Genomic DNA, 22,641 nt, shown 5'->3' on the forward strand with positions numbered 1-22,641 from the left:
GATAATCAATTGTGCTGCCAACAATCTTTCGACATTAATCATTTGAGAAGAAATAGCCCAATTCACTTATGAGAATGTTATTTACTGAGTTGATCCACTTCATCGATAAAAGATTAAAAATAAAAAAACTAACCCGCCTCTTTCAGCTCACCAGCATTTGTTATGTAAAACATCATTGTCCAAAAAGAAGAAAAAGAGTTATAACATCATCATAGAGTCAGGTATTTCGGTATTTGAACCATAACTCCTCCCCTTCAAATATATATCTGAAGCTTTGAAGAAAGTGCTAATATTTACATGCTTTGCGTCTGGAACAGCCACCGTCAAGCCATTGGGTCAATAAAACAAGTTTGGTATAGGCTTGGTGAGACGAGTACTGTCAGTAGTCAGAAATGGGTGCTGCTTCTATAGGAAAGCTACAGATTTTGAAGCGAAAAAACCTACGGATCATATAAATTATATGGCCACATCAAATACTCAAAACATTCTTTTCAAGTCGAATCATGCAAACTTCCGCCAGCTACAGCTGCTAAAAAAACTCGACCAAAAAGCACATCCAAAACATCTGTCATGTGGGGCATCCAGTACCGACGTCGTCAGCGCGTCCAGGAGCAGCCATCGCCAGCGCCAAGTGTTTAGACGTGGATTTAGGCATGCAGGCATGCAAAGCGGCATGCAAGGATAGCTAGAATCAAGGAGTTTGTTTCCTTTTGTTAGCAGGCCACGGGCCTATATAATTCATGTAATCGGCACTCTTGGGAGAAAAAGCAAGGAACATCTATCTCCTATCTCTCTCTACTCTTAATCTCATCTCCTTCACCATTGAGCAGTTAGGCAAAAACCCTAGCGCTCCTAACCGCCGAGACTACGAGTTACGTAGTCGAGGCCCTGCTGTCCTGGGCGTTGAGGTCATTAACATCTTCCCGCATGAAAAATTTTCGGGGGCGTCGTGCCCTACTAGAAGGATAAGACCAACGTGGCACGGGCACAGGCCATCTGTTAATGAACAATTTAAAAGTAAGACATGGAATATTTTATGTCAAACAAAGCAAGGAAATCGTGTTGATAAATGTCAAAGAATACCTGTTTGCCTTGCTGTATATAACCTCGCCAGTTACAGACCTACAAACAGACAAAAAAAGTTGAATGTTCAAAGCAATTGAAATAGCTTAAACAAAACCTAGGAGATATGTGGCGCAATAGGGAACTAGCTTAGCATGTCAACTACAAGGATATGGCAGTTGTGGCTCATAACCCTCATGAACGACCTAGGCCTGGTGTCACTCGATAGGCTTAACATGTCTTCAAGACTTCAGCTGGACATCAGCCAACTGAAGATAAAATCATGCAACAGCAATTCATACCCATCGCAGTAATGCTGATTACGTAAAAGGAAGAGCTTGCACATGAGTTTTGAATGAAAAGTAACAAGATTCTAGATTAATCCAACAAACAGTCCCTAGCAATCACACCAGTTCCAATTGTAATAAGTAATAACCAAATGTATCATTGAAAGACATGCAAGTCCAACTCCCTAATAGCACGATACAATGGACATGAATAGAACTCGCCAACTATATGAAAGAATAACATAAACATAAGCGTCATACCGTTCTGCCTCAAAATGCTTCATTAGCCCCAGGATAATATTCCTTGGTAGAAAATATGTTTCTTTCATACCATAAAAGTTCATACCAAGGAAATTCCCATCAAGATCAATCAAGGGTCCTCCAATACCAGCCTAATGCAAAAAGAAAAGACACATGAAAAGAAAAGTTGGTAAAGTAGTGCAAAAGAACTTGCAGATCAAAGAGGTCAGAGGAAGCAGTTATTCAAGTCAAAATAACTATCTTATTATACCTCAACAAAGAAATGCCGCTTACAAAAGCATCGCACACAACATCGATTTTGAACAGTTTCTATCAATCACTGCCTAATGAGCCTTTCTGAATTTACACATGGTCTTATAAGAGTTGTCAATCTGTATCAACCGCCGATTTCTATCGAGTACATGTGGTCTTCCATTGTACATGTAGCAATTATACATGCTTCAATATTGGGAACAAACAGGTCAAAGCAACTAATGTCATGCACGGCCGGCTCTAATCCGGAATGGCTAGTTTGTTGGAGTTACTCCAAGAACAACATTAACCTGTCACCTTAATTGTGACATCTGGACCAAAAATGCAACCCGTTTACTTGCTTTCCGTGTGACATACATGGTTGATGCCAAAGTAGCTTTAATTTTTCTACAAAATTAATTTGTGCACGTTTGTGGTGGTGATGTAGATTGTTAGGAACAACACAAGTACACATGTCAACATAATTATTCTACTTTTTAGAATTTACATAGTGTCGGGTGAACAATTAGGTAAATCTACCTATCCTAATTTGGAGTCTCATCGATGAAATACCCAACTAAAATTTAATCCTGAAGAATATATGTCATTGAATAGTTTCACATGCTACTTGATGTCTTATCTGACCTAAACCCCACAAGCCCTCACTACTCATTCATGTAATCATCAAAAAGGCAAACCAGTGACAATACATTGTCTGATGTATGAATTCCCTCGAATATATATTGTCTGATGTAGTTTATGATAATACACCAGTTCGACCTTCAATGTCTACTCAGCGTATAAAATACTGAATGGGTTACTTTACGTGGGACACACCACTACCTGAACACTGCAGAATGGTTTTTCTATATGTAACCTCTTTGGAACAGCAACCAGCCAGAGTCTGCCAATCACAGATATAATAAGCTACTACTACTATATACTTGCAGATTTTTATAACCCAAAGATGCCATTGCCATGCAATATAGCTTGCATGGGCCCACACACAACTAAAAGATTTTGGTGCAAAAGCTAGGCAAGTGCTCAAAACAGGGAAGGAAGCGGAGAAAAAAAAAGGCATGTACCTTAGTGATTTTACAAGTGGTGACCATAAGCTCTTTGCAGTCCAGTTTGCCTTCTTTTCCGGTCACTATCCCGCTTGTGGCCATCAGCTTGCCTGACTCGAAAACACGCCCAACAGCTACCACCTCCCTCTGAGGTTCGATTTGCACTTGATTGTGAAATTCTGCTGTTCGCAGGCAACGAAAACCCATGACACTGATCACAGCAACATTATACTCCAAATTGTAATGCTGCAATGTGCCTGTGACAACTAGTTTATTTGGAAGGTACACTTGAATCTGCAATGAATCACAGTGAGAATTAACCAATATTTGTCAAAAAAAAAACAAACAAAATGAGTACATAGTAGTTGTATGTGGTACTAACTTTCAAGTTATCAGCAATATTGTCTTCATCAGGAGAACTTCGAATCAAACTTGCTGAGGTCAGAATTCTTGAGGTGGATTCGATGCAATCTATAAATACACCCGTGCAAACAAAGAACCTTTGATCTTCTACAAATATTTTATTGCAATGATAGTCAGCGATGAAATAGAGAAACAAACAAATATATGGGAAAAGTATATAAGGATCACCTTTGAATGAAGCAAGTGAAACAACACTTCGGGATGTATCTGAAGCAACCTTTTTACTGAGTTTGCACCAAGTATCTTCAACAAATTCTTCTTCAAAAGTATTAACCAAGTGCATACCCCCTGGTTAAACAAGACAAATATCAAAGTATAACGATTGAGAACGCTCAAAAAGTGAAACGGAAGTTGTTAGCAATAGCAAAAGCAATAACTCACCGCCAAGCCTTGTTGGCATGGGATAACCACGGGGTTTAAGATCATTTCTGATAAGTTCTGTGAATTCTGGTGCAACATGAACAATATGATCATGTGGTATTAATAATTACTCCCTCCGGTTTTGAATTGATGATTTTAGGACAACACTTTTAACAACACAAATTTAAAAATCAGAGGGAGTAGTAAATTAGAAATCAATGACTGACCATTAACTGGTAAGGGCTCATCAAAATCAGGGAAGAAACAAAATTCCACGCATTCTGGTGCAACATTGTGAAAGGATTAGTGACCATTTACTAGTAATAACGATAGTAAGCAATATTGTAACATTATGACAGCTTGCATAATAATAACATTGAAAGTTAGAAGTGGCCCCGCTTTATTTACCTTCTGATTCACTCTCTCCGCTTGAGGTACCTAAAATAAAACAAAATTAGAAGAATGAACACAACTCAAAATAATGGAATACTCCATCCAGGGCATCAGCAGTAGACTCTGATATATTCATGTATTTAGTGCAAACCAGTTAACAGATCACATTATTTTAGTGTAAAGATAAATTCTACTATTCCGTCCACAAATGCAGGGCGCATTATTTTGATACTTGTCCATATTAAGATAAGCATCTTATGAAGCTGCGCAACTGGTGAGAAAGCTACATTTCCTACCAGTAAACAATTTAGCACTTTTAATGAGTTGTGTGCTTTTACTAACCTTCAGAACTGGGCAAAAGAGATGCAGGTTTCTCAGATATACTTTTCAAAATTTGCTCTGGACTGTCATTCTCAATTTTGCTCCTAGGGCTCTCATATTTTCTTTTCAAAGTTTTTTCTGGACCTGATTTGATTACGCATCTGCAAAAGAATGTAATAAATTCATCTAGAGTAAATTCAGTGGTACCAATCCAAAAGTGGAATGGACTGTACATATGCTATCAAACAATATAGTTCCACAATATTTTTTTGGCTAATAGATAGAACAGGTAGCCACTGCATGTTGTTTTCATACAAATAAAAGAAATGTTCACCATCATACATAACAAGAATACAGCCAACCTGGTGGCAAGAACTCATAATCCTGAGCATGATTGGGGTGGTAGCTGTGTTATGTTCTACTTCCTTTTGGACCGTTCTTGAACAAATTAGACTGAATCACGCTAGTTACTTAACTGGGACAGTGCAACCCATCATAATAACTTTTAATGATAATTTTGTGAAATTTGGCCCCATATTTTCCACTATCTACAAATAAATATCAAGCTACAATACAAAAAGGCAACATGTATAAATGAGGGATATGATTCACATGGGTATCGTGAAAGAAGGCGTTATGGCATCCTGTGGCAAGCAGAGCACGCCTTGCCATGGCATAGGTGATGTCTTTAAAACCTTGTTCTTATGTATTCCCCAAAATCAAATAAAAATAAGAAATACTAAGCAACATCTGAAAAGGAAAACACGCTGCATTCCATTTATGCAAATATTATTCCTTATGGGTACAATAGTGCTAATCAGTACAGGGTTTGTTATTTATAGTTACTCAGCTATCGATGTGCCAAATGAAATAAGGTATAAAAGAAAATGCTTTCAAATGAAAATTAGCTTCAAGAACTAGTGACAAATATTGGGAGTAGCTCAAAATCTTTTCAACATTCGAGGTAGCATGCCTTATCTACAGTACTATATACTGCACTGATGCAGAAATTTTGAAATTGCTTCTAATCAAAACAACCAACCACAAGTGCTTTATGGTCGTTCAGAATCTGTTTTAGGCTAAACATAAAATGGTGCTTAAAGTGATGGTTATGGAGAAAAAATAGGCCAAGTGGTAGAAATGGTATCTTAGATGATGTGAGTGCTTTGACCACTGTTTTATGTTAGAATACTGAATACATAAAATATATGATATTAACAAAGTATTTTTCATAAACGTATGGTTTTTTTGTCTCCAAAGTTATTAGACTTACGTTATGCAGGATTCTGCTTCAAGTGATGATGCCAGGATTCTGCTTCAAGTGATGATGCCAGGTTTAACAACCCCGTGTACTAGTAGTGACTGAGATGGTAGTTCTTGTTTATTTGCATATATTCATTAAGTGTAACATTAAATTTTTTTGCCCATTTTAATGACTTTTATGTCAAATTGTGTTTTGTAGGATAAGATGCATGGACATGCAGCAGATATGTCTTATGCCATCTGCTGTTTTGCAAAATCATGTATCATGTACTGAATTATGGTTAGCCATAGTTTATTAATTGCTAGGGTGTGGCTTCAGAATCATAAGCAGTGAACAATAAGCTTTCCAAGTCCAGTTTCAGTCCTGGCTTGGCCCAGTATTTAGACAGGTTAAATGGAAGTATAGAAGACATACTTGAGCACCAAGAAATCAACAATTTTGTTGCTTGGCAGTAGTGGAGTCCTGTCCATAGAATAAAAGTTCATGCCCACAAAGTTCCCACCCGAATCAATAAGGGGCCCTCCAGTCATAACCTGAAACAACAAGTTATGTACCACTGACCTCATCATATCATAAAAAAGCCATACTGTACAAGAACTGCATAAAAGAATGAAATCTTAATGTCCGACCATCCAGTTCACTGCATAAAATGGTTAATCCACTTGTATCATGGCACTATTACTATTTCCATAATGTAGAGAAGTGAGAAGAGAAATCAGGTGCGCACCATAGGGATTTTACACGTGGAGATCCTCATGTGTTCAGGATAATCTCCGTTTGGTTCATTAGTCAATATCCCAGCTGTGGCCATAAATCTACCTGTGTAGAACCAACGGCCTACAGCTACTACATTGCTATGGGACCCAAATTCCATGTGACGATCAAAAAATGCAGCTCGAAGACCAGGGAAAGGCGGGATGATGATAACAGCAGCATTATAATGTAAATCATAGTGTGCCACCCGCCCAATGGTAGCTTCCCCATTTGGAAGGCGCACTTGAATCTGCAAACAAAGCAAGCCAATAGTACAGACTTATCGCCTATCCTCATTCAATAGGCAAGCAATGAAGTACAGAAAAAATTGCCAATACAAACCATTAAGATTGATTTCATATTCCTGTCATCATCGTCAGATCTAACAAGACTTGCTGATGTGAGAATACTTGCACCACCTTCATTGCTTTTGACTACAATGCCTGTGCATCCAAAATACATCTTATCTCCTGCACAAGATAGTTTTTCAATCTTCAGAACTGATGATCAAACAAATACGGAAAACTAATTTGTACAGTCACCAATGAATGAAGCCACCGGGACAACAGTGTCAGATAATTTTCTAACGACTCTTCGATTGAGTTTGCTCCACTCATCTTGACCATAATCACTCATGCTTCCAAATTCCTTTCCAAAAGTGTCCAAATATACATATTCTAGACAAGAAACATTGGAAAACACAATTGTTATTGGAACAATAATAGAGCTGTATAAATGCAAGCAGATGAGGAAAACCCAAAAATAGAAGGTGAATGAACAACTCACCTGTCATTGGAACTGGAGATACAGAAGACATTGATTTACTGTAAGAGCACAAAGAGAACCGATCAAAGACGAAAGAAAAAAATTCCAGCCTAACTATTTACCTACGAGCGTGGCATGACCATATTAGTGTATAAATTTGCAACAGATAAACAAGCCAACAGAGCACTCGTATGCATATATATAGCTGTAATGAACACGATGAATTGTAGACATCAAGAAAGAAGGAACAAAAACATGCAGGTGTTATGTGGCTGCCAGGCCAGGGGGGCCTGTTTGGGAATTGCAAGTGATGTACTGTACTGCTCTGACCATCTCGTTGTTGCACACTTCTTATTGTACTGATGATATACATTGTTAAGGTTGAGAGCACTATTATTGCTAACTCTACTGCTGGCCAGTTCATTGCTCAATATTTTAAGTGGATAGTGCTCCATGTTTTATTAGGTTTTGGTTCATTTCAAGGATATATCTGGTGGCCAGATGTCATCAGTGTTTTTTTCCTTTTCAAATCAAACAGGCAATAGATGCCTATATATATTTATGCTTTCAGTCTCTGCTGACCTTTATTACTATAATTATATTGTCTAAATTCGTTTCTGTTTTCTTTCACTTTCTGCTACTTATCTTCTGCTCTTTTTGTTACCTGCTGTTGTTTCTATGAGTTTTATCTTTGGCCTATCTCAGCTTGCTTGGAACTAAAAGGCTTTGTTGTTAAATAAAGCAAGGGAAAGAAAACAAAGTCTTTGAGAAAACAAGAAAAACAAGAAGGTCCACTTTTAACATGTGTTGCGCTAGTCTTTTTTGTCCCTAAAGAAAGACCTCACCCTCACCTTCTCTATCATCTGTCCTATGGAAGCTCGTCTCAGTGACTCTTTTACAAAACATACGAGCACTCCCCTGTTTCTGAGATTGCTATGACAATGCCCATTGTGTTGTTGCTAGGTGTCTTCCATATCTCACATGTTGTGCCATCCCTGCTTAGTTAGCCCCTTGTTGAAATTCATTATGTTGTTCTCAGCAGTGCACAAGTCCAGGAAAACTTTTGTTGTCGCCACGTCCCAATTGGCACGGTTGGTGGCCATCTGTGCCCAGGTGTGCAATGCCAATGTATAATTTGTGAAGTGCGGGAATATTATTTAACGGAAAACGAAAAGCAGCACCCATACAAGTAGACAAACAAGAAGCTTCAGTACGTAAATAACATGGCACTTGCCTTCGCAGTTGTCTTGGCGCGTTTGGAATGTAGGTAGTATTGCCTGGTTTCGGGGGAGAGCACGAAGAAGTGGATGAGGATGCCAGTGTGGGCAACCGTTGCACAGCTGCCGAGTAAACTTCAGTTACTTCGCTGACTGCACATGGACATACAATAACTAAACATTAGTTTCACTGGGAATGCAAAGACAGATAACTATAGTTAGTCAGGTTTATGATGCAATCCATACTGTCAGTCCATATATGTCATACGCAATTCATGTGTAAAGTTACCAAACAAATTGTGGCGTAACAGAAGATTTAATTAAATTAGCATGGCCAATGAATCTCTGCTTACAGCGTGGTGGCCTCCGTCTGCAGCGTGTGCACCTTCCTCTCCAGCTCACTGGTGTTCTTGATCTTCCTCTCCTTGGACCTCGCCGCCGAAAGCCGGTTCGCCAGGTCAATTGGAGCACAAGGGACCGTCGAAACTGAAAACACGACAAGTATACAAACCCAGGAACCAGAATGCAACCAAATTATACAAGCGCAGGGAGGCGGCGGGACGGACGGAGGAAGGCCGACGCTGGGAACGGAGACGGCGGCGGAGAGAGGGCGAGAGGGAGAGCGAACCCTAGCTTTTTGCGAGTGGGGAACGGAATGAGAGAGCGGGAGAGGAAAGGAGGCGGCGTGGCTGAATTTAGGCAGCCGAACGGCTGGGCCGATCAGCGCAGCCGGAATCAGCCCAGCCGGCTGGAAAAATTAACAGCCGGAATCTTTTCGCTCTGGACTGAAGCAAAAGATCGAGTAGCATCGACTGTTTGCTTTTGAAAAGTTAAAAGTTTCCGTGCCCCATGCAACTAATTGTTTGATGCTCTCTTTCAAAGTATTGAATGCCAACATGCTGAAAGTTTAGGTTGACTAGTGCCTATTCGAACATTTTAAAGTTACTTATGGAACAAAATGTCTATCCTAATAAGAGAACAATTCTATACAATTGATGGAACAAAAAATATGCTAAGTGTAAATAGTGCGCATTTCAACAGAAGAGGGATCTTTGGGACAACGAGGCGGGCCATAGCCTCGTGCGGTAGGCGGGCAGTGAGGGCGTCACCATGGATGAATTAGCAGTGAGGTGGTGCTGTGGAGCGGTGGAGAGCGACGACGGTTGTGAACGGCGCAACGAGGCGGCACGACGTTGACCACCGTAAAGTAGGATGGTGTTGGGGGAGGTGCATGGGTGGCCATGGCGCCAGAGGCTGCGAGAGTGGTGGTGCATCGGGATGGAAAAGGCTGACGAAGATAAAGGGGAGGGAGAGAGACAAGTGGTGATCGGCCGCAGGGGTTGCACCCTAACACAGTCGAAGCGCTATATACTGCGTTGCCTCGGACTGAAACAATATCGACCATGATGCTGCTCAGAGCTCAAATACATCACATGATAACTTGAGTTGAGTAGCCACGATAAAAAAAAAGAAAAAGAAAAACCTTTTAAGTTCCAACACCGCCGTTCTATGCAAAATATGACTAGTTCAGGGGCAGGGAACAACATAAGGCCAAAAAAAATTGGGATCCGTCTTTTTGTAACTTAGTGTTTTGAAGACAACCAACACTCGAGTGTTTTGACCGTCCAAAATACCGGGGTCGGAGGCAAAAAGAAAACAAGTGTTTCAGACAACTATTACACACGATTAGCAGGCTATCAGATTTTGATCTGACGTTTGATTGAACTACTTACAACTATTTATGACATCCTTTGGATCAACCAAAACAAAGAAACAAAATTCAAAAGAATCCTACTGTATTGTGATTGTTCACGTGTGTAAATTAATTTAAAATTTTCACATAACGGTCGTTTTCACAAACATGCAAAACTCAACTTCTAAAAACCAGAGACAAAAAGGCAATCCAAACTTTAAATTAAATAAAAGTAATTTATGAATTCAAAGACAGAAGTTTGGAGTGCACTCAAATCCTCAAAGGAAAATGCAAAAGATTAGCCTAACAATAACTCTAAACTAGTGTATAAGTCAGTAGATGTAAACCAAAGTTACAGTAATTGACATGAATAAAATTCTAGTGACTACTTACGAAGAGAAAACATACATGCCAACTATTTACTGTAGGTGGAATTGCAACTGAAATACCTTACAATGTGACTGAATAAAAGGCCCATTATTTGCCGAGCTTCAATCTTCCCTCAAGAAAAGGAGCTATTCTAGCAAGCAAGGAGCAAAAAAGAATATAGGCAGACATTGTTAGCTCTAGGTGCCAACCTTTTCATGCTAGTATTGTAACTATTGTATTACAAGCTCTTTTAGCCAGAATGTCGTAAGCTTTTCAGACAAATGCTAGATAAGACTAAGGGTGCGTTCGTTTCCGGGTACCTAAAGTTTGGAGGGGTCACATCAAAGAGAATCTTGTCATTTAGAAGTATTAAATAAAGTCTAATTACAAAACTAATTGCAGAACCCTAGTGCTAATTCGCGAGACGAATCTAATGAGATATATTAGTCCATGATTAGCGAATAATTACTGTAGCATTACTGTGGCAAATTATGGATTAATTAGGCTCATTAAATTTGTCTCGCGAATTAGCACATAGCTGTGCAAAAAATTTTATAAACAGATTTTATTTAATACTTCTAAATAGCAAGATTCTCTTTGATGTGATGGGTCTAAAATTTAGAGGGTGGGAAACGAACAGTCCCATAAGAAGTCAGAAATGCCTATAGATCATCACATATTTGCAGCATGTCCATTTCTGCATCTTATCCTACGAAACTGAAATAAAAGTCATTAAAATGGGCAAAAAATTAATGTTACACTTAATGAATAGATGCAAATAAACAAGAACTACCATCTCAGGCACTACCAGTACACGGGGTTGTTAAACCTGGCATCATCACTTGAAGCAGAATCCTGCAGAATCTAAGTCTAACGTTAGAGGTCAAATATGAAGTAAAGTGACAATACTTGTGGAAAAAAATAAAGAGAAAGTATAACATTTCAATGATACAAGTAAAGCGAAAGTATCATCTTAACGATACAACTCAAATCTGTAAAGATGATTTTTTTTTCTCAAACACGCAGGAGAGCTGCGTATCTTTGTATTAGAGAGAGAAAATGGTCGAAACCCAAGTGCAACCAACACCCCAAAATAGAACCACCCGCACAGTTTCTTAGTTTACATTCATGCCACGGAAAAATAAAAACACACACTACGCCAAAACAGCAAATAGGAGCAAGCAATCTGAGACAAGTCTCTAAGCGCACGTCTCAGATTACAGAAAGAGAGTCGAGCTAAAAATGCGGGCGCGGCGCTGTGGTGTGGGGGAGACAAATGCAAGACGCGCCGTGGGAGGGCACGTCTCCGATCATTTTGAGATCTGAGATGCGCCTTAACCTGGCTCGTCTCACATTTATTCCCACCTCAATGCGCCGTGGGAGCGCTTGAAAGTAATGCGAGACGAGCCTTAGTAAGGCGCGTCTCTCATAGTAATGAGAGACGCGCCTTACTAAGGCTCGTCTCGCATTGATCCAAAAAGGGGTACGAAAAAGCTGTCGTAAAGTTTCGTTGTGGGGCGCGTCTGTAGCGTACAATACAATTACATTACACGTACATGGAATCAATCCCTTGAAACCGAACGAACATTCCATTACATTGTCTCAAATACGAATAATGTCACAATACATTACAATGTCTAGGCTAAATCCAGCAATTATTATTACATCGACATCAATTATTACATAGATATTAAATCAGGCATTGGAGCTGGCTTAGGAGCGCTAGCAGCTTCGCGAGCTGAATCAACGTCCTGCCCCCTGTTTACGTTGTTGTTCCCCGAGACACAGCAGTTTACGGTGACTGCACAGTCGCTGCAGGGGAGGCAGCCGCCGAAGCAGCTAAACAGCTTCGTCAAGCTCGGAAATTTCATCCTGGACCAGCTCGTGTTTCGTGGGTTTCGTGAGACAATAGAAATCGATAGGTGACCACCAGTACAGCAAACAAAGAGAAGCTTCCTCCGTGGGTTTGCTGATGCCGATTCAGGCAGAATGCGACGATTACAACAAATACCTGCAACAATGGGGGATGTCTATGGTGAAGGGCGTTGTGGTCCCCGTGTCGCAGATCTGCAGCTGGTGGTGGAGAAGCCCGGGGATGTTGGTGGTGAAGGGAGCTGTGTTCCCCGTGTCGCAGATCTGCGGCTGGTGGTGGAGAAGCCCGCTGGAGGAGGCGCCGCAGATCTGCCGGTGTCGACCGCCGTGGTCTCCGAAGCGGTGCAGTCCGGGAGCGCGGCGGTCTCGGAGGATGCGCCGAAAATGTTGATGCCGAGCGCCGCGGTCTCCGGCACGCTGGGGAGGGGGATTTTGGTGGTGGCGAGGTCCTCGGTCTCCGGGACGCTGGGGAGGGGGATTTCAGCCGTGGTCATCTCGTTCAGCAGTACATCTCGTGTATAATTTTCTGTCGATAAATAGTCGGGACGCGTCTCGCTTTACTTTACTGAGACAAATGGGAGACGAGCCACTGGAAAGTGCGTCTCAGATCGTGCAGATGGGAGACGCGCCATTGGATGGAACGTCTCAGATCATGCGGGCTCGAGTTCGACATCGGCCAGGCGCTCGCCGTCTCGCTTTACAAATGGGAGACGAGCCACTGGAAAGCGCGTCTCAGATCATGCAGATGGGAGACGCGCCATTGGATGGATCGTCTCAGATCATGCGGATGGGAGACGCGCCACTGGATGGCGCGTCTCATATCATGCTTGCATTTTTTCCCACCTCAGACAAGACCCGCCTGGGGGTCTGGAGGTCCGAACAAGCTGTCCGAACTTGCAGTCTGATACTTTGGTGGTGCGGCTGGGTGGATCTGGGGAAAGTGGTGCTGGCGGATGTGCGGCTGGGTGGATCTGCCGCGGCGGGCGGTGGAGATCTCGTGGGGAGCGTGTCGCGGCGGGCGGCTGGAGCACGATCGTGCCTCTTCTTGCTGTCGTGTGTCGCGGGGGCAGTGGCAAGGTACCTCCGACATGATATCGATTATTTTGGGCCAATAAAATTTAGCGCAACTCTAGATCTAAATGACCGTCGTACTTGATATTTTTTCTAGCACATGATATCATGTCATTTGCCATCTAACAATATTTGACTTAAACACTAGTTGTGCATGGCCTCAAACTATGAGAATCCTAACGTTTTGATTTCATATTCTATATAGATGTCGTATCGGCGTTGGATGTATGGTCCACGCCTTTGCAAGGAGTTTATGGATGGTGTTGAAGCCTTCATTAAGAATGCGAAGAAAGATATGGTGGACAATGGTATACAGTATCTCTATTGCCCATGCAAAAATTGCAAAAATGAGAAGCGATATCTTCAAGAGCACGTGTTGAAATCACACTTGATCAAACGTGGATTCATGGAGGATTATCGATGTTGGAATAAACACGGTGAAGAAGGACTTAATGAAGCAGAGAGTAGGGATTCCTATGTGGAGAGGGAGGTCCATAGCGTTGTCGAAGAAGAGGATGACGATGTGGATGAGGCGGATATACTAGGGTTGAGCAATGCCGACATCATGGAACAGGTAGTACTCAAACCCGGCCCCATAATAAAGCTTACAATTAGTATAATAAGGTCGTGCTAATATGACTTTTCATGTCTGGCTTGACAGGTTGATAACATAGAGGAGATGGTTTGCAATGCTGACAGACACGGTGACGATGAGTTCAAAGGAGGCGAATTCGGAAAGTACAAGAGGATGATCGAAAACTCGAAGAAACCTTTCTATCCTGGTTGTGGATTGAAATACTCAAGGCTATTTGCGATGGTGAAGCTTTTCCAGTTGAAAGCAATCCACGGATGGAGTGATGGCAGTTTCAAGGAGTTGTTAGCACTCCTTAAGGACATGCTTCCACAAGGCAACACTGTCCCTGAGACCGTTTACGAGGCCAAACAGATTATCTGCCCGTTGGGATTGGAGGTGGAAAAGATCCATGCGTGCAAGAATGATTGCATTCTCTATCGTGGCTCGAATTATCAGGACCTTGAGAAGTGCCCTGTTTGTGGACTCGATCGATTCAACCGTAGAAAAGATGGTGGTGATGATGAGGACTGCAACAGAACAAAGGGCGGACCTAAAAAGGTGTTTTGGTACTTTCCAATTGTTCCACGATTGGTGCGTTGGTTTGCAAACAAAAAGGAGTCAGAATTGTTGCGATGGCACAAGGAGAAGCATAAGGTGGACGGGTTGATAAGACATCCTGCTGATGCCACACAATGGCAGAACATAGATTTGCGATATCCTAAATTTGCGGAAGATCTGAGAAATATTAGGATTGCAATGAGCACAGATGGCATGAACCCATTCATGAACAATAGCACACATAGCACCTGGCCAATTGTTCTGACGATATACAACCTTCCGCCTTGGTTGTGTAACAAACGGAAGTACATTATGCTGTCGGGCTTGATACCGGGGCCACATCAACCTGGGAATGACATCGACACTTATTTTAGTTCTTTGGTTGACGATCTGAAGTTGCTGCGGTGTGAAGGAGTGGATGTCTGGGATGAGTACAAGCGTGAGTACTTTCAGCTTCGAGCCATTTTGTTCGCGACTATCAGTGACTCTCCAGTGGCACGGAACTTGTCCGGACAGAGCAAGAAAGTAGGTTGCGGGTGCCCACATTGTTTGAGAGAGACAGACTCTGAGTACTTGAGTGAGTCAAAAAAAATAGTGTACATGGGACATAGACGCTACCTTGGAATGAAACACCCGTTCCGGAACATGTGTGATCACTTCAACGGTAAGGCCGAGAAGAGGCGTCCTCCTCCGCATTTCTCAGGTCATGATGTCTACGAAATGGTTAAGAATGTCCATGTTGTCCTCGGTAAGCGGAAAGGAGAGAAGAAAGGTAAGAGGGGCAAGAAGGTCGTTGTTGAAGAAGATGACATGTGGAAGAAGCAGTCGATTTTCTGGGAGCTACCGTATTGGAAGGACTTAGACGTCCGTCACTCTATTGATGTGATGCACGTGGAGAAGAATGTCTGTGAGAGCCTTCTCGGCACATTGCTTAACATGGACGGAAAAACGAAAGATCACACACATGCACGAGCTGATTTGAAGAAAATGAAAATTAGAGAAGAGTTGTGGCTCAATGATGACTCCGTTAAAGGAATGGAGCTGCCCACATCATGCATCACCCTTTCAAAGAATGAGAAGAAGGAGTTTTGCGAGTTCTTGAAAAGTGTGAAAGTTCCAACTGGCTACTCAACCAACGTCTCGAAGCTTGTATCAATGCCTGATCTAAAGCTATCTCCCGGCATAAAGTCTCATGATTACCATGTATTACTGACGCAGATGATTGCCGTAGGAATTCGGAATATCCTACCGGTCAATGTTCGGGAGGCTATTATGAACCTTTGCTTTTTCTTTAATGCAATTGGTCAAAAGGTTCTAAGTGAAGAAGATCTTGAGTCATTGGAAAAGAAGCACTATGAAACTTTGTGCGTTCTTGAGATGTATTTTCCACCTGCCTTTTTCGATATCAGCCTTCATTTCACGGGCCATCTTATCAAGGAGATAAAGCTACTTGGTCCTGTGTTCCTTCACCAGATGTATGCGTACGAGAGATTCAACGGCATCTTGAAGTCACTAGTAAGAAATCGAGCTTTCCCCGAGGGCAGCATGGTACAAGGATATTGTACAGAGGAAGCCATTGAGTGGGCTCTAAACTACGCTGACCCGAGTAACCCGGTTGGTGTTCCCAAGTCTCGTCATGAGGGGAGGCTCACAGGCACGGGGACGATCGGGAAGAAGGCTATAATTCCAGATCGAGATTTATTTCATAGGGCTCATTTCCACGTGTTGCAACAAATGGACATTGTGTTTGAGTACTTCGATGAGCACAAGGAGCTGTTGCTTAGAGAGAATCCTCTACACAGTGAATCATGGTTAGCAAAGGAACACATGAACAAATTCTGTGGTTGGCTCCGGAATCGAATTTCACGATCAGATACTCCTATAAGTGAACAACTCAAAATTTTGGCTCTTGGTCCTATATTCACCGTTATGACATACCAAGGGTATGACATAAATGGATACACGTTCTACACCGAACGACAAGATAAGAAAAGCATGTATCAGAATAGTGGTGTACGTGTTGATGCTTACGATGTTAACGGAGAGGACAAAACTGCGTACTATGGTCAAATACAAGAGATATGGGAGCTTGACTTTCACGGTTTTAAAATTGCTCTTTTCCGTTGCAATTGGGTTGATGCAAATAGAGGTGTACAAAAAGACAAGTACGGGTTCGTTAGTGTCGATCTTAGCCGTCACGGATACAAGACGGACCCTTTCGTCCTCGCACAACATGTGGCTCAAGTGTTCTATGTTTCCGACACCACAAACAAAAGACTCAAGGTGGTTATACCTGGAAAACGGCGAATCGTCGGTGCTGAGAATGCGGTCGACGAGGAAGAGTTCGATCAGTTTGATGAGATACCTCCTTTCGCCACCTCAATGATCAAGCCAAGAATACCATCGGCCAACGAAACTCCCTACTTGCGCAACGACCATAAAGAAAAAGTCAAGAATTTCAAAAAACCAAGGGAACAACGGAAAGTAGCAAAATGATTGGGCACACAATGTATATTAATTGTTCCTTTGTCAAGTATGGGAATTGTGTGACTTTAATTGTTTCTTTGTGAAATATGGTAAAAGTGTGACTTTAATTGTGCCTTTGTGAGATATGATAATGTGTGAATATTTGTGAAGTACGAATTCATATTTGTGAGATATGAATATGTGTGAAATTTCAGTTCCAGAACTGAATGGTTGTGACTTTAATTGTTCTGGACATTCAGTTCTGGAACTGAACAAGAAAGGTGAGACGCGCGTTACCTACGGCGCGTCGCTCATGTAACAATGCTCGACGAGCCGTAGGTAACGCGCGTCGCTCATAAAACCTACTCCGGCAGGAACCCAGGGACCCTGGGGCACTTGTGCCTAAAGAGAGAAAACAAAAAAAAGTTACCCCGGTTGGGGGTCCGGGGCCACCGGGCTCAACCCGCAGGGTACCACGAACAGATTGAACGGGTTCGACCGGCAAGGGAGCCCTCGGGCCCCAGACCCACACCGCCAGCATGGGCAAAGAGAGGAAACTGTGGCTCACAGGTACATGTATTGTAAATTCGAAACGGCGAAGACCGCCCAAGCTTATAAGCTGGACGCACTCGCCTTGCGTTGGCGAGGTGGGACAAAATCCCCTCCCAACGCGCGCCTGATCAGGCAACCATCTCGGGGGCATCAAAGGCGAGACGCGCGTTACCTACGGCTCGTCGCGCATACCATCATGCGCGACGCGCCGTAGGTAACGCGGGTCGCGCATAAGTCCACGACCAGATTGAACGGGTGAGCCCTCGGGGCCCAGTCCCACACCAATGCGCGACGGGCCGTGGGTACCGCGCGTCGCGCATTCCCCGGTATCTGCAATTATTTTTCCGGTTCCAAGGGGGTCCGGGCAGAACCTAGAGGGTCCGGGCGGAAAACACTTGTGCCTAAAGAGAGAAAACAAAAAAAAGTTACCCCGGTTGGGGGTCCGGGGCCACCGGGCTCAACCCGCAGGGTACCACGAACAGATTGAACGGGTTCGATCGGCAAGGGAGCCCTCGGGCCCCAGACCCACACCGCCAGCATGGGCAAAGAGAGGAAACTGCGGCTCACAGGTACATGTATTGTAAATTCGAAACGGCGAAGACCGCCCAAGCTTATAAGCTGGACGCACTCGCCTTGCGTTGGCGAGGTGGGACAAAATCCCCTCCCAACGCGCGCCTGATCAGGCAACCATCTCGGGGGCATCAAAGGCGAGACGCGCGTTACCTACGGCTCGTCGCGCATACCATCATGCGCGACGCGCCGTAGGTAACGCGGGTCGCGCATAAGTCCACGACCAGATTGAACGGGTGAGCCCTCGGGGCCCAGTCCCACACCAATGCGCGACGGGCCGTGGGTACCACGCGTCGCGCATTCCCCGGTTAGAACGCGCCGCTCGGCCTTCTTGGGACTTAGGTCAAATTTTCAGATCGTTCACACCCGTTCTCTGCTCCCCGCCGCCGCGCCGTCCTCTCGCGCCGCCCGTCGTCGTTGAGCCAGACCGTCACTCCCTCGCGGCCGTCGTCCCCGGCCCCGCAGCGCCGCTCCGCGCTATCGGCGCCCCCCGGGCCCGAGCTCCCATCCCCGCGAGTGCCGCCGCCGTCGAGCCTTCCCCGAGCCGTCGCGCCGTCGTCCCCGGCCCCGCGGCGCCGCCCCAAGCCACCGTAGCGTCGTCCACTGCCGCCGTAGGTGAGCTTTCCCCCTTTCTAATTAGTCAGTGTTCATACCCTACATATGGATGTATGAGGCAAGAAACATCTTCCATGGACACACATAGTATGTTTTGCTACACAGAATTGAAAACAAATCAAATTATCAAGAGCAAAAAGAGACCAACCTAGCCAAATAAAAAAAAAGAGCGGTTAATGACCAAAGATTAAGTCATATATTTCAAAAAATGGAGATTACTTTGCGAGAATATGTATCACTAAAGCATTAAGCATGTCTAGGCCTAGGTATGGGATTCATGCGGTTACTCTATGGTTGTATCTGATTCGGAGCGTTTACTCTATGGTTGTATCTGTTTTTTTTCCTTTCTCGTGTAGCACGATGTCCAGTGGTCCGGACAGTGTGCAGCAAGCTGCAGGCGGTGAGGACAGTGTGCAGCAACCTACAGATGACAGAGCATCATCAGGACGTCCGGCACGGTCACAGTCAGGAGCTAGCACGTCTGGTGCTGGCAGAAAGAAAAGGTCACAGACAAGGTGGCCATCAGATGTAAAAAGTTGTGGCCGGCTCAATTCTGAGGCAGCACCCGAAGACCCGTCAATCTTGGTGAGATTAGCACGGGTTTGTGGCCTCACTGCCCGGCAAAGGGTGCCACTCACCTTGGAACATTTCGATGACTTGTCTTGGGACGACAAAAAGAGAATCTTCGAAAACAATATTCAACCCTATGTTGAATATCCAATAGAGTTGCACGATAAGGCTATGAAGCATGCTATGAAGATCATCTCTAAAGCCTGGAGGAGCTACAAGAACAAGTAAAGTGTTGTCACTTACTATTGTCATTTACTAACATTTTTTCATTATCTACTGTCACTTATGCAGATTTATTGTTTTGTCGTGCAGGCTTTTAAAGTGTTGGAAGAAGAAAGAGAACCCTTTTGACAAGTATGCGGACTTGACCAAAGAAGCCTGGGACGAGCTTGTTGAAAAGTGGAATACTCCCGAGTTCCAACAGTCAAGTGAGTATTTTCGGGGTCTCCGAGCGTGGAACGAGCTTGACCACCACCTTGGCTCAACGGGATATGCTGGAAAGCAACGCAAGTGGGAGCAGGAGGATGAGATGCTGGCAGAGAGGGGCATTGAGAATCCCTATGAATCGTTTGAGGGATGGCTGGCACCATTTATGCGTGCTAGGTCAAAACTCACGGAGGATGGCAATATCAATTTCTACAGCACGAGCGCTGAGGAAGTTGCTCAAAGGGCTTTGATAGAGAGTAGCCAAGGTTCAAATGAAGGAGTGAGGGAGTTTGATGCGCTCACCAGGGCTTCGGGAACCCGTGAGCAACGGGGTCGTGTCCGTGGTGTTTCCAGTCAGTTGACCTGGAAGGAGGGGTTCCCTGAACACAAAGGCAGATACCGGAAGCGGACTCGAGACTCCTCATCCAAGGTTGACATAGATGAGATCAAAAAGCAGGTGAAGATGGAGATGTATGGAGAGCTAAAGACTGATATCGAGTCTCAGGTGACGGTGAAGATGTTTGGAAAGCTAAAGACCATCTTCGAGTCTCAGGGATTGTCATTCCCTGATTTGCTGGGGAGTACGATGAGTGAAGAGAGAAGGGACAGCTTCGCTTGTACTGCAGCGGGTGCTTCTCAGAGTAGAGGGACAGAGAGGGCAATTGTGCCTACATCAGTGGAGCCGGATACGATAGATGGCTTGGCTCGTCCGACCCGATGCAGTCTTCTCGTGCAGCTGGTCGGAGATTCATCTTTCATGGAGGTCGGGAACGGGCTTGTGTATCCCGGTATGTCCCAGCTTGAAGGTGTCCAGGTCAGTGCATTGGTCTTTGCCTCTCTTTTCTTTTCTCCTATTTCTTTTTGTTTTTTTTCTTTTGGTATGTACAACTTGCTTGAGATTTAAAGGCTTTGTTGTTGTTGTTGTTGTTGCAGGTCAGGGCTGATTGTGCTGTGGTCAAGATTGACTACGTGCATGAGTTTGTTAAGAATATCAAGCTGGAGGTGCCACCAGATGACATGACCACCACTTTGCGGGATGCAGTTGCGAGAAGGGTTCAGTGGCGGAGAGCTGCTATTCATATTGATCCAGCAGATGCAGATTCAGTATCGACCAGTCAACCTCAGCCACAGAGTGCTGCAGTGCCACCGACGTTTTCTGAGCCATGCCCACAGCTGCCGGATACACGGGAAGCGTTACCGGATCCGCATCCTCCTGTCCCTACTCAGCCTCAGGTTACCCCCCCTCCACCTGTTCCGACAGAGCCAGCTACCGCTCCCAAGAAGCCAAGCAAGGCTAATCCTGTGAGGAAGAAGCAGAGTAGGCCGATGGCGACGAAGCGGGAGATCTCAGAGGGTAAGAAAAAGGTGGAGCGGATAAAACAACCGGTCACAAGGGCTTACACTTCTGAGAATCCAAAGTACAGGGTTGGAAAGGCCTTGCTTAGTGTCTCTGAGCTTCGGGCAGCAGGTCAATATTGTGTGGACCTGCACAACTACTACATGCAAAATGTCAATCAAGCCGAGGAAATCATGGTGTCATTCCAAGAGCGGCACTTTCTGCAGCTTGAGGGCAAAGGCAACATCTTTATTGTTGCCTGGAGCGATTTGTTCGACCTTTTCAACCTCGACGCTTTGGATCTTTCTCTCATTCGGTGCTTTGCATTGTAAGTCGATTGAGACTTGTTTCCATTTCAATGCATTTGATATACGTTCAACAATTTAAGTCGTTTCTATTTCAATTCATATGGATCGTGTAGGCACATGCAACAAGAGACAAGGCGTCGAACCGGAAAGAAATGTGGGTACATTGACCCACAGCTGATGACGGTGACATTTATGAATTCAGATAGAGATAGCTTGGTCAGGTGCGCACATGCAACAATTAAACTTGTTTTCATTTCAACTTGTAGCCACATGTAGTCACTTGTTTCCATTTAACACATGTAACCGCTTGTTTCCATTTCAACTTGGTTAGGTACATGGTGAAGTGCATGCGAGTACATGCTGACAAGGAGCATATTGTGGTGCCGTACAACCCAGGCAACCATTGGGTTACACTCATCATCAATGTCAGGAGCAAGCAAGTCTTCTACCTTGACTCGAGCATTCCATCAGATGAGTCGGGCGCGCCTCAGATACGTGATTATTCTCTAGTCATCTCAATCCTTGACGAGTAAGTTTGTTGTTTGCTTTAGTTTTTTATCATTTCCCCATTTCAGAAGCATTTGTAATATAACATCCGGATGTCTGTGTTTAGGTCTCTTGACAGGCATCTTAGGGCCAAAGAAGGATACAAAGAGCAACGTCAAGCTGCGTTTACACATCACACCGCGTGGACGGTAACTACTATAACTAAATCGCTTTACTATTACGATGTTTTCTTGGTTCTAAGTGTCGCAAAATGCTAATTTCTATCTATCTTTGACATGTAGTGCACACGGCAACCCTCGGGTAACTCATGTGGGTTCTATGTTTGTCACAACATGCTTCTAGTTGCAGAGAAACCAGATTTCACGGTAAGAATTATCACGTGTTCTAATTAAAAAATATCTGTCTTCATCTTGTATTCTAACTGCTTGTAATTATATTTCGAAGGACGAAGATGATTATTTCAATCAAACGACGATTGGTAACGTGAAGAATATCCGAGAGAGGCTAGCGGGGTTCCTCATGATGGAGGTGATCAACACAAAGGGGGAGTTCCATTCACGATAGCACGGCAGGCGACATTGAGCTAGATTGAGAGACTTGCTTTGCATGTACTCTATTGTTCTTATCGATCATTGTTGCTAATTGATTGTACATGTGTTATATAATACTATCTTTCCTTATGTGTATCGCACTGTGTGAATTGTATGGATGCGTGCGATGATTGCGGTGAAGTCTGTGAATTGAAATCTT

General features: G+C 43.8%; 1 protein-coding gene across 3 annotated transcripts; it reads right to left on the minus strand.

The window, feature by feature from the left end:
- Positions 1–224: 224 nt before the first annotated feature.
- Positions 225–9,125, minus strand: LOC112882430. Of its 3 annotated transcripts, XM_025947496.1 has the most exons (18): positions 8,971–9,125; positions 8,758–8,890; positions 8,422–8,557; positions 7,209–7,246; positions 6,965–7,099; positions 6,765–6,892; positions 6,397–6,672; positions 6,084–6,202; positions 4,427–4,566; positions 4,100–4,129; positions 3,919–3,972; positions 3,713–3,778; positions 3,500–3,619; positions 3,291–3,418; positions 2,927–3,202; positions 1,611–1,741; positions 1,084–1,122; positions 624–996 (listed from the first exon to the last, which is right to left on the minus strand). In XM_025947496.1, the coding sequence occupies exons 4-18, from the start codon at positions 7,237–7,239 to the stop codon at positions 873–875; spliced, it is 1,797 nt and encodes a 598-aa protein (XP_025803281.1). In that variant the 5' UTR covers positions 7,240–7,246; positions 8,422–8,557; positions 8,758–8,890; positions 8,971–9,125; the 3' UTR covers positions 624–872. The 3 variants fall into 3 exon arrangements, with proteins under 3 accessions (XP_025803283.1, XP_025803281.1, XP_025803282.1); XM_025947498.1 differs by having other exon boundaries at positions 225–996; positions 8,758–9,120; XM_025947497.1 differs by lacking the exons at positions 8,422–8,557; positions 8,758–8,890; positions 8,971–9,125 and adding an exon at positions 8,039–8,290.
- Positions 9,126–22,641: the final 13,516 nt, after the last annotated feature.

The sequence above is a fragment of the Panicum hallii genome, chromosome 2, assembly GCF_002211085.1.
Source record: "Panicum hallii strain FIL2 chromosome 2, PHallii_v3.1, whole genome shotgun sequence".
In the NCBI taxonomy this organism is placed as follows: domain Eukaryota; kingdom Viridiplantae; phylum Streptophyta; class Magnoliopsida; order Poales; family Poaceae; genus Panicum; species Panicum hallii.